This window comes from Ochotona princeps, chromosome 14 (assembly GCF_030435755.1).
Source record: "Ochotona princeps isolate mOchPri1 chromosome 14, mOchPri1.hap1, whole genome shotgun sequence".
NCBI lineage: Eukaryota > Metazoa > Chordata > Mammalia > Lagomorpha > Ochotonidae > Ochotona > Ochotona princeps.
The window spans coordinates 17,627,006-17,644,430 of NC_080845.1; the positions used below are offsets into that span (position 1 = coordinate 17,627,006).

General features: G+C 50.7%; 1 protein-coding gene across 1 annotated transcript in view; it reads right to left on the bottom strand.

The window, feature by feature from the left end:
* The window catches only part of SNX30 (sorting nexin family member 30), a 96,821-nt gene extending 83,341 nt beyond the window's left edge, over positions 1 to 13,480 (bottom strand). Inside the window, exon 1 of the mRNA XM_004580903.4 lies at positions 13,171 to 13,480. Coding sequence (XP_004580960.1) covers positions 13,171 to 13,326 — 156 coding nt within the window. The 5' untranslated portion in view covers positions 13,327 to 13,480. The remainder of the gene's footprint in view (positions 1 to 13,170) is intronic.
* Positions 13,481 to 17,425: the final 3,945 nt, after the last annotated feature.

The window sequence follows — 17,425 nt, forward strand, 5'->3', positions numbered from 1 at the left end:
TACATCACCTTCCCAGCTGGGCCAGGGCTTGCTCAACTGCAAAACTTGAGCCTGGGAATGGAAGAGCCTCACTGGCTCAGCAGCACTGCTGGCCTGGCCTTCTCTAACAGAACAGCTCCTGGTCCCTCTGAGCAGCGATGGGGGGTGCTGGGGAGGGAGGGTGGGTACACCCAGGGCAGTGGGGGCATGTGCTAAGGCAAGAGGGGACAGATGGTGAGGCAGAGGGAGATGGCACTCTGAGAGCACTCATGCAAGCAGCCTGGCAGGGATGGTAGGGTGAGCAGGCGGGGGCGGAGAGCCTTAGAAAACTCCTCTAACATGGGGAGACTGGCACTATGGGGAAGGGAAAATGGGCAAAGCTAGAAAGTAAAATGACGGGAGAGACGCAGCACAGTCAGTGCCAGCCTGAAGTCCGTAACATATTGAGACAATGCCCATCCTGTGATAGTGTAGATAGTAAAGTGTGGCCTGGGAGGACGACCAGACTCAAGTTCAAATCTCAGCCTCCCTCCTCTCCAAATCTGTATACAGCCTTGAACAAGTGGCTTCTTGCATCCCCACCTCTCCTACCCTCCGCTGTCAAAGAATATGACCGTATCCATACCATGGGATTGCACATGAACTGAAGCTCCTAACCAAGGCAACTGCTCCCACAAGTGTTCCAAAGGAGAGCAAACTCACTCCTAGCATCTCTTGGAGAAGGTCAGGTAACTGAGGGAACAACAAGGCTGAGAGATAAGAACAAAGAAAGAGTGGAGATTACAGTTTTGGAAGGTAAAAGCAGGTGTCTGCACATCAAACCAGCTCTCTGCTAAAGTACTGTAAAGCAGCGGCGGATGGCCCAAGGCCTTGGGCCCCTATATGCACCGTGGGAGGCCACAAAGAAGCTCCTGGCTCCTGGCTTCAGCCTGCCTTAGCCCCAGCCACTGCAGCCGTTTGGGGAATGAACTAGTAAATGGAAGATCTCTCTCTCTTTCTCTGTAACCCTGCAACTCAAATATCTAAATCTTTAAAAAGATATGTGATTGGCTTTCCAATTGCTCTGGCTAAGGCCCCTGGGTTTGCCACTGCCCACCTTGCCAGCCAGGTCACTGACCACCCCCCTTGCAGGTCGTGTACACACCCTCTGATACTGGCAAGCTTTGGCACCCGCTCATTCTCCACCCAAGTTATTCTTTCTTCCTCTGTCCACTTATAAAGCAACTATTTCTTCACTCTCCATTTCAAATATCCCCTCTTTGGACAAGCAACCAACATCCTAATCAGGGCACAGTCCACTTGAGTGCCGGTACATACCTTTTAGGATAACTGTAAGCAGACACTGTCAGCACCCCAGCCACACACCCCCCTTACTCTGACCACTTCAGTGCCCATCAACCCCATTCCCCCTGCAGGCTTCTCCTGGCTGCTGAACCTGCTTTCTCACCACGGGGCAAGTGAGATGGGAAATGCTTAGGAATAAAAACCCCAATACCACCCAGATAGACCTCAGCCAGCAACTAAGAGAGCTCTGTCTGAAGACTTCAGCTCTCTCACCCGGGTCAGGGATCCTCAATTCCCAGGGTGCTCTGTATAAGGTGAGGCTCCAGCCATGACTAGAGAAACTGGCTTGGTGCTCTACCCCTGACTGATCACCTTCCCTTCCCTATCTCATTTCTTTACTCCTCTAGTGTTGTCTCCACCTCTCAAACTACTGGGGTGAGGGGCAGGGCAGGGGCACTTGATACAGCAGCTAAGTTGTCACATGAGACACTAGCATCCCCTATTAATATGGTTGGGTGTGAATCCTGGCTATACTCATAGCAGCTTTCGCATAATGCACACCCTTGGTGGCAGCAGGTGATGGCTCAAGAACTAGGAGTCCTGCTATCCATGTAGAGACCTGGTGACCATCCAAGTGCAAGACTCCAGGCATCTGGAGAGTAAACTAGTGGGTGGGAGGTCTATCTGTGCCTCTCAAAATAAACTGACCGGGCCCAGCGCAATAGCGTAATGGTTAAGGTCCTTGCCTTGAACACACCGGGATCCCATGTGAGTGCTGGTTCTAATCCTGGCAGCTCCACTTCCCATTCAGCTCCCTGCTTGTGGCCTGGGAAAGCAGTCAAGGATGGCCCAAAGCCTTGGGACCCTGCACCCGCGTGGGAGAGCCGGAAAGAAGTTCCTGGCTCCTGGCTTAAGATCAGCTCAGCACCGGCTGTTGCGGTTACTTGTGGAGTGAATCATCGGATGGAAGATCTTCCTCTCTGTCTCTCCTCCTCTCTGTACATCTGCCTTTCCAATAAAATAAATAAATCTTTAAAAAAATTTTTAAAAAATAAATTGACCAACACAAAGTATTGGTCGTGAAGTGCCTTCTCAGAGTCTGTTTCTAAGTCAACACTGTCGGCTAGCATTTTCCCAGTATGTGCTTGTCCATACACTTTTCTAAACCCACTCTGAAGTTTCAGAACACCTCGAAAGACAATCTAGATTTAGATGTGCAGGACAGACAGAAGCTCAAGGCCACAGAGCTCGTAAATATGAGGATACTTTAATCAGTTCATGGTAAATAAGACAAAAAGATGAATTCATTTGGTACAAACAATTTCAGGGAGAGAGAGAGAGTACGCTCTCATCCACTGCTTCACTCCCTAGAAAGCCCATGATGACTAAGCTGGGCCAAAGCTAGGAGTTCAATCCAAGACTCCCATGTGGACGTCAGGAACTGAAGTCAGCACTATGGCCTCCCAGAGCGTCTGGATTGAAAGGAGAGCCAGCATGCGAATCCAGGAAGCGGGCATCCCAACCAGAGCTTAACTGCTAGGCCACATGCCCTGGGAGACCTTTTTTCTTTCTTCTAATCTTTCTCTACACCCTCAGCATGTAGCACAGAGCCAGGAATGACAAATGTTCAAGACACTGGCGTTGAAAAGCACCTGCACTTCCTACCTGAAACACCTTTTCCCAACGCCCCTCCTCTCCATCCCCACAAAGGAAAACCCACAGAGCACAGGATCCCTGCATGAAGAATGCCATACAGCAAGGCAGCTATGAAGACGGTGCATGACTCCTCCCATGATCAGTCGAATTGGGGTCCATAGCCAGGCCATGAGGCCATCAGTTTGAGGTGTTTATGTTTGTCATAAACACCCGCCTTCTTCCCAGTATCTTCCACCAACGTTCAGTCCCCAGGTGGCTGTGGCCTCGTACCCTCCTGAATTCTGACCTCAGTGACTGCACCTTCCACCCACATCTCAGCTGCAAGCCCTGGGGACCGCCCAGAGCTTCCGGGAGGCATCCTGTGTTTGAGCCTTGAAGTTGTACAGGTTTCCAATAGCAGCCTTCAGACAACCTCCGTCCTGAACTCCTGACCTAAACCCACATCCCGTCTACACCTCACTGGCACACATGCTCCCCAGGCCGCCTTCTCCCTCCTCAAGAGGCATCTGAGTCTCCTGAACTAGAAATTCTGTCATCCCCACCAGGCCCAGTCCCGTCATCTTGACTTTTTCCCAATCTTTCTTCTTGCCAGCAACAACACCAATGTAAGCCAAGATAACCTGACCTCTCTCACTGCCAGTCTCCGTCATCCCAAGCTCTGATCACAGCACCTGTTCCCCTGCTCGAAAACCTTCCCCTGGGCTGGCTACTGCTGCAAGAATCCACACTAACCTACATGTGACAGCACTCAGTGGTCTTCAGTCCCACCTGCCTGCCCACCTCCAGCTTGAGATTCTCAAAACCCACTCCCCCTGCATGGCATAGGGAGAAGTCTTATCTACCTCAGGAACTTAGTTCAAGCACCTCCCTCAGCCTTGGTGCTTTTCCCATCCCATAGCTGAATAAACACTCTGCAAGACCCAAAGGACCTAGGGAAAACACAACCTCTGCCACCAACTGATTTGCAGACTAACACCCCCAACAGGAATTAAATATCCCGTTCTCATTCATTCATTCATTCTCTCTCTCTCTCTCTCTCTCTCTCTCTCTCTCTCTCTCTCTCTCTCTCTCTCTCTTTCCCCCACTCCCACCCCAAATGCCCATGACAGCCAGGACTGGGCCAAATCCAGGAGTCAGAAACTGAATGCAGGTCTCCTACATGGCTCAACTTCTTGAGCCACCATCTGATGCCCCCCGAAGTGCACATTAGCAGGCACCTGGAGTCAGCAACTGAGCCAGAACTTCTCCTACACACCGCAATATGGGGTGCAGACACCTCCAGTGGCACTTGCCCACTAAGCCAAGTGCTTTCCATTCACTTTATATTTTAAGGCTGATGTACTAGCTTTTCATTTGTTTCAGGTGACAACCCTACTTGAAAACAGTGTTTAAAAAAAAAAAAACACACAGGATCTTATTAACTCCTACAACCACAAAGCCATGCTGGCCTCAGGATCAGCTGGCTCCAGAACTCAAAAGATCCTGCCCCTCTTTCACTCCCAATTCTACTTCGCTCTCTGGCTTCATACTGTTTCTTTGTTTACTTTTCTTTTTCATTTCAGAAAGCAAACTCTCAGCTGCTGGTTCACTCTCCAAATGCCCATAACAGCCGGAAGTGCGTTGGACAATAACACAGCCACATATTCAATGTGTGTCTCCCCTACACATGGCTGGGACCCAGGTACTTGAGCCAGCACCGCTGCCTCCCAGAGTTTGCACCAACAGATAGCGGAGTCAGGAGCTGGAGGCAGGTATCAAACGCCAGTACTCCAACAAGGGCCTCAGATATCTTAACCACCAGGACAGACACTGATCCTTCTGCCTTTATTCTTAAGCAGGTACTCTCCACATGGCAGGAAGCACAATTGAAAAGCTAACAGTATGCATCTAGTAAACCTTAAGAAAGCCTGACTGGCCACTCAGGAGACACATGTCCACCAACAAGGATACCTCAGCCCAGTGGGGGATACTGATGAAACCAGAAGGCAGGATGAAGGGGGGGAGACAGGATAAAGGTGGGAGGCAGAATGAGATGGGAAGGCAGGACTATTTCTCTCTTAAGCTTTTCTTCTTCAGAGCAGGGGACTATAGAGAGTTTGTAGAAAATGGAACGAAGGACCCAGCGCTACAGCTCAATTGCTAAATCCTCTCTTTGAACATGCTGGGATCTCATATGGGCACCGGTTCATATCCTGGCTGCTCCACTTGCCATCCAGCTTTCTGCTTGTGGCCTGGGAAAGCAGTAGAGGATGGCCCAAAGCCGTGGGACTCTGTACCCACACGGAAGACCCAGAAGAAACTGCTGGGTCCTGGCACTGGGTCAGTTCAGCTCCAGCCATTGAGGCATTTGGGAAGTGAATCAGCAAACAGAGAATCTTTATCTTCTCTCTGTAAATTTGCCTTTCCAATAACAATAAAATAAATCTTACAAAAGAAAGAAAATGTAGATTTCTTTCGGTAAAAATATTGTTGAAATCCACAGTTTTTCTCCCTATGTATTTTCCATAACCTTTTTGAAGACTCCCGACCCATGCACAGTTTCTTCACACCAAAATAAACATCTTTTCACTCCAATTTCTACAATCACATCTCAGTCACCTCACAGTGTCCCAGGCCACAGCTGATTCCTCTTCCAGGCTTCCTTCCTCAGTGGCCCTAGCCCTAAGCAGTTATGTGCCACAGGCCGAGTTCCCATGGAGTCTTGGATTCTACTAACACCTCCTCCTCCCACTGACCCTCCAAGCCCTAAGGAGACACTTCATGCTGCTCCAGCTACTGCCAGTGACCTGACCATCCCAGCGACCTCTCCCACTTTTTATCACCCATGTACCAAATTCCCTATATGCAGAAAGAAAATGTGGAGAGCTCAACAGCAAGGAACAAGAACCACTATGTCACCCAGACCAGTGTCACCAGCGCCCCTTGGATTGGGAACTCACTGGGTCTTCCTCAGTTCTGTGATGGAGGGACTTCCCGAGTCCCGTTTTACAGACGAGAAGGCTGAGGCTTGGGGGTTAAACGAACTGCCATGACTGAGACTGTCAGAGGTAGAGGTGAGATTCAAATCCCAATGACCCGGTTCCAGTCAAGGGCAAGTACTTCAAATAGCAGGGTACTCAACAGGATCAAGTGTTACCTACCAGCACACCACGTGACGTAAGGATCGTGAAGACAGGCACTGGGTGTCGTAATAAGGAAGTCACAGGGGACTTTGAACAGCTTTTGTAGAAAGTAGAATATAGCAGGCAGGGGATTAAGCTAGAGATCAGGGAAGGAAGGGGCAGAAAACTTTCCTTTCAAGGCCGGTTTGTGAAGGTTCATGTCCTGGCTGCTCCACCTCTGGTCTAATGCTCCTGGGAAAAGCAGCAAAGATGGCCCACATGGGAGCCTCAGATGAAACTCCTAGCTTCAGTCTGACCCAGTCCCAGCCACTGCAGCCATTTAGGGAGTGAACCAGCAGATGGAAATTCTCTGTCCCCCTTTAACTCTGCCTTTCAAACAAATAAATACATCTGAAAAAAAGAAGAAAGAAAGAAAGAGAAAGAGAGAGGGAGGGAGAACGGGCGAGTAAAGGCTCACATCATTTTGCAACTTGGTGAAAGAAAAAAGTTCTTTCCTGTGACTTCATCTTCTCCATGGTACAGCAGAGCCGGCGGGCAGAGTAGAAGGGTGAAAGACGCAAGGGGCAGGGCACAGCTTCACACCAGCGGGAGGTCACGGTGGGAAGAGCGGGGTGCTCAGCTCCACCACGGCCCCCATCACACAGTGAATTCACTTTGGCAGCGGCAATCACGGTGCATCCCACACCCTGGGCATCAGAGGAAGACGTGAACAAGCGAAATGATCTAGGCTGAGTGTAAGGGAAGGGCAGAGGGGCTGAGGGAAGCACAGACAGGAGCAGTTCACGAGATGGGAGAGGAAAAGCAGAGGGCCAGGGCAGTTATCAGTTATCACTGACCACTCCCTGCAGCCCGGAGGGTGAGGCAAGAAGGTATTTTTAGAGAACAGGGAACTCTCGTGCGTGGCTGGTGGGCCTGCAGGGGGGATATACTGCCACTATGGAAAACAAATGGAGGCTTCTAAAGAAATTAAAAATAGACCTATTATCAGACCAAGCAATCCCACTTGCAGGCATATACTCAAAAGAAATGAAATCACTACCTAATAACCCAATCTGTACTCCTGAGTTCACAGTGGCAGTATTCACAATTGCCAAGTTATGCAAATGAACAAGGTGTCCCTCAACAGATGAGAGGATAAGGAAGCAGTGACATCTGTGGATGCACAAATAATGGAGTATTTTTCAGCCCTTATAAAAGACAATCTTGGGGTCCGCAATGGTAGCCTAGCGGCTAAACTCCTTGCCTTGAACATATCAGGACCCCATATGGGAAATGGTTCTAATCCCAACCGTCCCACTTCCCATCCAGCTCCCTGCCCGTGGCCTGGGAAAGCAATTGAGGACAACCCAAAGCCTTGGGATCCTACACCTGTGTAGGAGACCCAGAAGAGGCTCTGGGCTCCTGGCTTCAGATTGGCACAGCTCCAACCGTTGTGGCTGCTTGGGGAGTGAATCAATGGATGGAAGATCTTCCTCTCTGTCTCTCCTCCTCTCTGCATATCTGACTTTCCAATAAAAACAAAATAAATCTTAAAAAAAAAAAAAAGAAGAACATCTTGCCATTTTGCCACCAGGTAGGTAAGATGGGAGGAACCAGAATGCTAAGTGAAATAAGCTAAGCAAACAGAAAAGGAAATTTCACATGATCCCATATATACCTGGAATCTTTAAAAAAAATAAAAATATATGTATACAGAGATACAGGGTAGGCAGGAGGAAATGTGGAGCTGTATCAGAGGATACAAAGCAGTAGGTAATTAGGACAAACAAGTCTAAAGATCTAACATACAACACTAGGATAACATTCTTCTGTATATGAGATTCAAGCTAATGAACAAACCATAGCTGCTTTTGCCATCAGATGCCAAAGAAAGGTAACTAGATGATGGATATGCTAACTCGCTTCACCATAGTAACCATTTGACTATCTCTAGGTTCCCCAAACATCTTGGGGCATAACTTAAACACACACAACAAAATGTGTTTTAAAAGGAGATGGTATCTAATGGCATTACCTCAGAGCTGGAGTGGTTCTAGGTATGACCACGCAAGGGTGTGGCCATGGCAGAGGGCAACCGCCCTTAAAAAAAAAAAATGAAAATAGGTGAAGGTGACTGGAGAGAAGAAGGTTGAGACTGATAGTTTCAGAGATTTGAGCATATCAGCCATGCAGATGATCAGCACGTGACCTTGACTGGAAATGACAGTAAGCTGGGGTCTGCAGATCTTCGTGAAAGAGAGAAGCAGTGAACCTAGAAAATAACAGGGCAGAAGGTCTGTAGAGACCAATCCCTTCCGCCCCAGGCACAGAGGCAGCTCCCAAAATGCTAGCAACACTCTGTCTCCATCTGGGAGCTAGGAACCTCAGTGGTCACTACAGTAGTCTTCAAACAACACAGATATTTTATTCCCCAAAATATAGACATATTTTTATATGGTTCATGTAGATATTTCACAAGAAAGAAAGAAGCAAGCAAGCAAGCTCGCTCTTGTTCCATTCCAAAGGTGAGCGAGCACCTGATTTAGCTCTGAGCAAATGGAGTCACAAAGACAAGGTAAGGCGCCTGACCTGGTTTAGACTAAGGCAACAGCAGCCCAGAGCTTGCATGGCAATTGTGGGGACAGAGGTGTTCTCTTTCTGCTGACGCTGTGAAGCTTGTCCATGGAACACATGCCTTCGCTGGCTTGAGAATAAAGCTGACACAGAGGAGAGCAGAGTTCAGTGGTAGCAAGCAACAAACTCAAGACATCATCTCAATCCCTGGCTCCAGACATTCCTGAAGTCAAAAAGACCTGGACCTTTTCTGCAACATGTGCCTATCCTGGTTTTGTTCTTTTCTTTTTTCTTTTTCTCTCTAGCCAGTTTGCACTCAGTTCGTGTCCTCTTAACTAAAAAGAACACTCATTAATTCAGTTGACTCATCAAACAAGGAATTCTCAATTCAACAGCCCCTTTGCTAGCTCTTTAACATGAAAGTCAACATTGCCCACTTTCTGTTCAAGACCCTCTAATACCCTCCTGCCCCAGGCACATACAGGCTAAATTCCTCAAATGGCTGAAGCAGGGCCAGCACAACCTGCTCCCTCCTCTCTGCCTCCCCTCGCTCTGGGACTCTCCCATGCTCCAGCAGGCCCAGCCCCAGTGACCTCAGCAGACCTCGGTCATCGTGCCCTTATTCCAGCTATTCTCTCTTCAACAATCTTCTGCAGATGCCTACCTGCTTGCTAATCCCTCCATTCCTTCAAATCTGCTCAAGTCCTACACTCAGTAAGGTCCGCCCAACTCTCTCTCCCCATGGCCAGTGATCCTGGGCCTCTCCCAATGGCCTCTTTCTTTTCTTTCTTCCCTAGCACTTATTACACCAAGCCACAGATTTGCCAAACTGCACCATGAGGGTGGGGGCGGGGGTCTTTGGCTGGTTTATTCATCCCCCATTTCCAAGACAGTGCCTAGCTCCCTCAAATATCTGAATGAAAAGAATGACATTAGTCGCAAAGGAGGCAGACAGCACAGGAGGACTCTGCCTTCCACCTCCCAATCCTTATAGAAATGGAGGCTGGTTTTGGCACAGCAGTAAAGTCACAGCTTGGAACGCTCACATGCCATCGTGGGGTGCCTGGGTTCAAGTCCTGGCTACCCTACTTCTGATCAAGGCCCCTGAGGATGTGTCTGCAGATCAGCTGACGATGGCTCCAGCACTTGCATCCTCATCACTCTTGTGGGAGACCACACCGAGTTCCAGATTGCTGGCTCCAGTCCTGGCTGTTGTGGCCATGTAGGCAATCAGCAGATGGAAGACAGTGGTCTCACTTTCACCCTGCCTCTTTCACTCTCCTTGCTCCACCTCCCTCAAATCAAATGAAAAGAGAAAGGAAGAAAAAAGAAAGAAGGAAGGTGGGAATGAAAAGGAAGGAAGAAAAAAAGGGAGAAAGGAAGAAGTTAAGAAAAAGGAAAAAGAACACCTCCATTTCAAAGATTTCAAGGGGAGGGGCCAGCACAGCAGCATAGCAAACTAATCCTCCACAAATGGCACCAGCATCCCATTTGGGGGACGATTCAAGTCCTTCCACCCCATTTGTGATCTAACTCCCTGCTGATGGCCTGGGAAGGCAGTGGAGGATGGTTCAAGGGCTTAGGTCCCTGCACTTACATGACAGACCCGGGAAACACTCCTAGCCCCCAGCTTGGAACTAGTCCAGCTCTGGTTGTTGCAGCTTTGGTGAGTGAACCAATGGATGGAGGATCTGTCTCTCTCTCCCTTTGTAACTCTGAGTTTCAAATAAAATAAATGAATCTGTTTTTTAAAAATTCCTTACCATTAAAAAAGAAGTTTTTCAGGGAAGTCTAGGTAACTGATGAGGGTATGAAGTTGACTGCAGACTTGAGTGAAGAGTTTGCGGATGTGGGAAGAGATGGTAACCACAGAAGGTTAGATGTTGAGTATTGGGAGGCACCCAGAAACCAGAGGCTGAGTCATGAGAAGTAGCTCAGGACATTTCACAGATAAAAGTAAAAAAAAAAAAAAAAAAAAAAAAAAAAAAAAACCAGGAGACAGAGAAGCGATTTATTTACATTGTAGGTGGAGAGGAAAGATACAGTGATAGACAGCTTGGCGAGTTTACCTAGCATCAAAGTAGTAGTCTTGGCAACATCTGGGAGATAAAGAGCATTCCTCCCCATCACACCATGGTCTGGATGGTCTGAGAAGCTGGCCACCGGCAAGGCCATCCCATTGGGTCTTTCTCCCTCAACCCGAGCACCACAGAAGGCATTCAGGAGTGTCAACCAGACAAATCCCTGAGGCCACACTGATCCTGGCACCAACAATGGCCACAGGAAGCAATGCCCATGCACAACAATTACGCCCCATGAGCAGCCTACGGAATCTCCACTCCCCTTGCCTAGAACCAACCCTGAGGCCCTGCCGTCCAAGATCACCACCCAGGGTCCAAACAGGCACAAGAAGGGGCTTCTCTGCAAAGACAGATGGTGTCTCTCCACCTGCCCTCCTCAGACCCCGAGCTACCAAGGAAAGAGAAATCCAGGCCTAGAGAGAGAGGGTTTCCTCCCACCACGGTGAGTCACCTCTGATGCTCGCTAGCGTCTCTCTGCACACATTGCTCCAGAGTTTTAAGGAGGCACGTGGATGCCAAAACTCAAGGAAAATGTTACTCCCAGTCTGAGGCAGGAATCACCATGTTTGGTCTCCAAGGGAAAGTGGCTGACTACAAATCAGGTCATCAGGCCCCTGAGACCGGCATCTGCAAGACACTCCCCACAGCTATTAGGAGACTTATTAAATATTCAATAATTAATAACAGTGCCTGCCCAACGCATCTCTCACAGCACCCTTCCTGTAAAGGAAATCATCAGGATTTAGCCGAGGATCTGACTTCCTATTGAATCAACCAGATCTTGGCAGTGTGTAGCCCTTGTCTCTGCACCCTTCCGGGGAAAATGCCCATTCTCCTGAGTATGCTATCACCCAGGAGCAAATCATTCATCAACTATTTCAAATAGCGAACTGTGGTGGCAGCCTCCATGATGGCCCCAATGACAGTCACCCCAGCATTCATGCCCTCTCCCCACGAGGTACCAGCACCGATCTGTGCGACCAACAGGACACAGCAAGAGGTAGCTCACCTGCAAGATTGGGCGATACAAGTCCTCTCAGATCCCTTTGGGGGAAATCGGTTGCCAAGAAGAACAGCCCCGTGGACAGAAAGGCCTGCCAAGAGGCACTGGTGAGCCTGGGAGAGACCCTCCTCCAAGGCCCCCTTCAGATGACTGCAACTTCATCCAAGACCTGAGTCAGAACAACCTGGGGAACCTGTTCTAGGGTTTCCAGCCCCTCAGACACTATTTCCGGTGCTAAGCTGAAGGGTAACTGGTTACACAGCAACGGATAAGCAATTCATTACCCCACAACACAGCAGCAGATTTCACTCCAGTTCTTGTTGAGACCAATTTCTCTGTCCGTAAGAAAACAACAAATCATTCAAGCCACTCAACAATTACTCTTTGATGGTCAAATAAGAGCAAGGTATTTCCAAGCAATATAAGCCTTCAGATGGTAGCCTTTAATAACCACAGAGGGAGAGAGAGAGACAGTCTTTGAGCTTCTCAAGCCATCGGTTCATTTGCTTTTAAGTTTTCTTTTTCCCAATTCTTGACCAACCCCCTCCCCACCCCACACTCCGTGCTTTCTAAAGCCCTCAGCAGCAGGCACCTCCAGTCCCATTCACTCCAAGTTACCCTGGGGATGTAGGGTCGGGAGACCAGACCCTTGATCCTAAGAATATGGACAAGCAGGACTTCATGTGGGCTCCTGCTAGGAGGAGGCAATCCTGCTCACAAGTGCTGAGGACTAATCTAATTTCGGCAATCAATGACTAAGTAGCAACTGGAAGTCCCAGCACCGAGTGGGGGGAGGGGGCCGCGGGATGCTGCCCCTTGCCCCTCAAAGCAGCAGCGCAGCTGCGGGTTGACACCATCAGGGGCCTTCCTCTGCAAAAAGAAGGTCAAAGGGCGAACTTTCTCTCCCTCAACCACAAAACCTGGTCCTGCCAAACCTAAAATGTGCGGTAGGCGGAGGCCGTCGGAGGCCAAGGGAGCCCCTGATGGAAAACCACAGCATGCCTGGCCAGCCGGGTCTGGGTCAGGTGACCGCTGGGGCAAACAGCAAACTAAACAAAGATCACTCCCCCACATGACCCACCCGAGCAGAGTGGAGGCACCCGCAGACAGCCCTGGGCGCCCACTCCCCTTCCCCCGACCCCACCACCAAGGACAGCGCGGATTCCAAGAACTGGAGGCGCCACAAGTTCCTCCTCAGCTCGGCCCCCAGTGTGCAAGCCAGGACCCCTCCCCACCAGCTGTCACCGGCACTCGCGCCCCGTCACTGCCAGGGCAGCCTCCCTCCGGCTGCTCCCCTGGAGACTGCGACCCCGCGGCGGCGACAGAGACGAGGCGCTTTACCCCAGCGCTCCGGGGACGAGTGCCCGCTAGTCTCTCGGGAAGGGGCGCCAGGGCGGGCGCGACCCCGTGCCCAATGTGGCTGTGGACTCATCCTCTCCCCTCGCCCCGAGGTGAAATGAACCTGGCAGTCCCCAGCCGCGCGCGCCCCCACCTTGTCACCGAAGCTGCGGGCCATCAGCAGGTCCGGGCTGGGCGTGCTGTCGCCACCCATGGCCTCCTCGCTACTGGAGCCGGCCAGCGGGTGCTGCACGTCTCGCAGGGACTGGGGCCCCGTGGACGGCAGGGCCTTGGGGGGCCCGCCCGCCATGGCGAGCACCGCTCTGGACTTGGCGGCCGCCGCTTCCTCCAGCCGTCCGCCGCCGCCGGCTCCCCCGCGCGCTCCGGGCCGAGGCCCCGCTCAGCCTCCCCTCGGCTGCAGGCCCTGCACAGCCAGAACTGGGAGCCCGCTGCCGCCGCTCGCCTCTGCCCGAGCCGGGCTGCGCTGCCGCGCGCCGCGCGCCCCCTACCCCGCGCCCGCCGCGGCTCCGCCGGCACCTCGGCCCCGCGCCCGGCCCGCACCGCCACGCCGCCCACCCGCCCGCGGCCCCGCCCCCGGCGCCCAGGCCGCCCGACAGGAGGCGGGGCAGGGCAGGCGCGTGGCTCCGCCCCCGCGGTCGGCCGGCAGGAAGTGCGCCTCGGGCCGGCTGCCGCGGCCTCCGGGGCCTCCAGCCTCGCCTCGGGAGAGATCGGCCCCCGGAGTGGGGCAAGTGCTTAACGGAAATCCGCGGGTGGGAATCCGGTTTTAGTCACCCGCGACAACCGTGTTTGGGGAACGCCTAAATCACGGTGTGTGGCCCTGCCCCAAGTACAGGAAGAATCCCCAATAGAAGGGATCACGACCCACCGTGTGGTGGTCATGGCTGACGTGTCATGATGCCCAAAGGGACTGGAGAGGACGGGGTGGGAATTCGGGGAGGCCGTGTGTCTGCCCATTCATGCGGGTGCCCCCAAGTCACCTTGCTTCCTGACTAGGAGACAGAGCTGCAGCTGATTTATGACTCTCCCACTCTGGGAGGCTGCAATTATGTTTCAGGCACTTGAGCTTCCTTTCCAAGCCTTTGAGCTGCTTCATCAGCTTTAATCGCCTGCTGGCCTGCTGGAGGTTGCTTTTTGGGGTGCAGTAGGTTCACCTCCTTTTTCCACCTCACCTGTCTGCAGCTTCTCTTTCCAAGGCCAAGGGTCACCTATCCCTCGGACAAGTGGAGGCTAGGGTGGTTGTCTGTGAGAGTGTACATTTTTCCCCACCTGTTTCCAAGCTCCTTAGGTTTGACCAGATGTACCCGCCAGCAAGTGGTGACAGATCCTGCAGCTGGGATTCCCTGAAGTCTCCACAGCACTGCTTTCCCGACAGGTGGCACTGACCCTTCTTGCTATAGCCACACTGGGGGCTTCAAAAGACCCCCCTGTATTTCCTTTGGTCTAAATCACAGAGTTGGACCTGTAGTGTTCAAGCTGTCATCATTTATGTCTCCCACGTGGGGTCTGCCTTGCTTGTGGAAAGAAGACACTAGAAATATTAAATGCTGCATCTACCTCCCAGGAATGCCAGCATCTGGTCTTCTTGGAGCTGAGTGAAAACTGTCAAAGCTTTTTAGATTACAGGGCAATTTACAATTGTACTACTGCAGAGCCTGCTATCTGTCCTCCAGGATTATCATTAAAATACAGAGCACAGGGGCAAGCATTGGATCTAGTACTGAACACACTGCTTGTATCCTGTATTGTGTATCCATGTCACAGAAATGCCTAGGTTCCAGTCCCAACTTCCTGCATTTGTGCACCACAGCAGGCAGCAGGCGATGGTTCAAGTGCTGGGTCCCTGTCACCCAGTGGGGAGACCCAAATGAAGTTTTATCTGCAGCCTTTGTGGCTATTTGGGGAGTAAACCACCAGATAAAAGATCTCTTTCTTGCACACTCTCTGTCATTCTACCTTTCAAATATGATATTTTTTAAAATTTATTTTTACTGGAAAGGTAGATTTACAGAGGGAAGGAGGGACAAAGATCCTCCATTCCCTGCGCCATTCCGCAAATGGCTACAACAGCCTGAGCCGAGCCGGTCTGAAGCCAGCAGCCAAGAGCTTGTTCCGGATTTCTCAGACAGATGCAGAGTCCCACAGCTTTGGACTATCCTCTTCTGCTTTCTTAGAGCATAAGCAGGGAACTGGATGAGAAGTTGGGCAGCCGGGACTCGAACTGGTGACCGTATGGGATGTCAGCACTTGGAGGTGGAAGATTAGCCAATTGAGACATTGTACCAGGCCCTCAAATAAAACAAATCTTAACGGGAAGGAAAAAAAAAAAAGACCACATACACCTTTCTCTTGAAGATGGAGGAAGAAAAACAAAACAAAACACAGAAAAAGGAAGGAAGGAAACCCACAGATGAACTCCCACTTAGTCACTACAGTCACTTCGAGCACCCACGAGCAAGTTAACTTCCAACAAATCTGGGGAACAGATAGTGACACCTCCTTGTGAGGTGACGATGGGAGTGAAAACACCAGTCCCGGCGTTGTGTTCCTGGCAGAATGCTCCTGTGGAATCAGTGCTTGCTAACTGTTCCTCTCTTCCCTGGAAGCATCCTCCACCGTTCCTAGGAAACAATAAGCATGGAGGTTTTCGTGATTATATACGCTCCACTCGAGACTATTCACTGCCTTTGGTTCCCTTTGGCACTACTTTTTTATGCTCTCGCTGCAGAATGAAAAGCAAACCTGAAATTTTGTTTTCCACTTTTCTTTTTGGTCAGTGGCATCTGACCACCATGACCAAAACTAAAAGAAAGTAAACTTCCATGGAAAGTATTTTGGTAGAAAGTTTCCGCCGCTCAAATTTAGCCCAGGCTTGCCTGTTCATCTTCACCATTTCCTGTTGGAACCCAGTGTTCCTTGTGGTAGGAAAGAGTGAAACAATATAAATGTTCCTGGTCATGTGACCAGGCTGCTACTAACAGCAGGGCGATGGTGAGGAAGACATACAGGGGCAGAGGGCTGTGGTGCTTATTGGAATTCACAGAGAGAAGTTCGGGTTTCTGGGGTTGAGCTCTGAGATCTTAGAGGGGTGGAGGGGAGGGGAACTCCTTTATGCCGCCCCAATCAGAGAACGCAGCCCAGAACCTTCCCATCTGCTGAGACTATTAAGTGCTTGGGCTGGTACCTTTCTGGGGACAAGGCTTTGGGCTCCAGAATCCAGCAAGTTTGTGAAATTAGAACCCTTTACGCCTCTCTGGCAAGCACATCAGGGTTGTATCTGAGCAACCAGGGTCTCAGAAACAAATCGGTCTCAGCGAAGCTTTCGCTCATCTGGCCCCTGGCACTGAGTGTGCCCAGGCCTTCTTCATGTTTGTGTTAGCTGCTTATCCTCTGCTGGTTTTCTAATACAATTGTGGCTTTATTCTATATGGCATCCCCAACCCTGCCCCGACATAACACCACCACTTATGAAGCTGAGCGCTGATGGGGACAAAGGAGGTTTTCAAGCAGGGTTTGGAATGACAGACAGCAGGCCACAAAGGGATGTCACAAACAAGGAGGGGCAACCAGAGGGCACCATCCCCAACACAGAGGAATTGTGTGAACAGTTCGACTCAACGATGACGTCTCAGGAAAGCAGTAAGGTCCACTTGAGGCTAGGATGTGAGAAGTTTTACAAATAAAAAAAAATTGGAACTTGATCCAGAACCAGCAAAGGCCTTGGGGGCTGAATACTGGGATGATTTTTGCCCCTCCCCCACCATCTGAAATCTGCTGGCCCCACAAAGTGTGGAAACCCTTGTGCAATGAAGTCAGGGTTGAGTGCTAGGAATCCCATACCTTGGGGTGCCTAGCACCACCTACCTATGAGCTAGTTAAAATGCAGGTTTCAGATATTCTGCCTCTGGGGTAGGGTCTGGAGTACTTTTACAACTTTACCTAACTTTAAGCTAAAGTTACTTTGAGTATTTAAAAAAAAAAAAAAGCTCTGAAATGCTGTTGCTGGTATGTAGGCTCCAGAATCCTTTTTCTTTTTTTAAGATTTACTTATTTTTATTGGAAAGTCAGACATAAAGAGGAAGAGCAGAGACAGAGAGAAAGATCTTCTGTCTGTCCAATGGTTCACCCCCCAAGTGACCACAATGGCCGGTGCTGTGCTGATCCTAAGCCAGGAGCCAGGAACTTCCTCCAGGTCTCCCACGCGGGTGCAGGAACCCAAGGCTTTGGGCCGTCCTCGACTGTTTTTCCAGGCCACAAGCAGGGAGCTGGATGGGAAGTGGAGCTGCTGGGATTAGAACCGGCGCCCATATGGGGTCCTGGGGCTTTCAAGGCGAGGACTTTAGCCGCTAGGCCACACCGCCGGGCCCTCCTTATAGGATTTTATTTCTGTA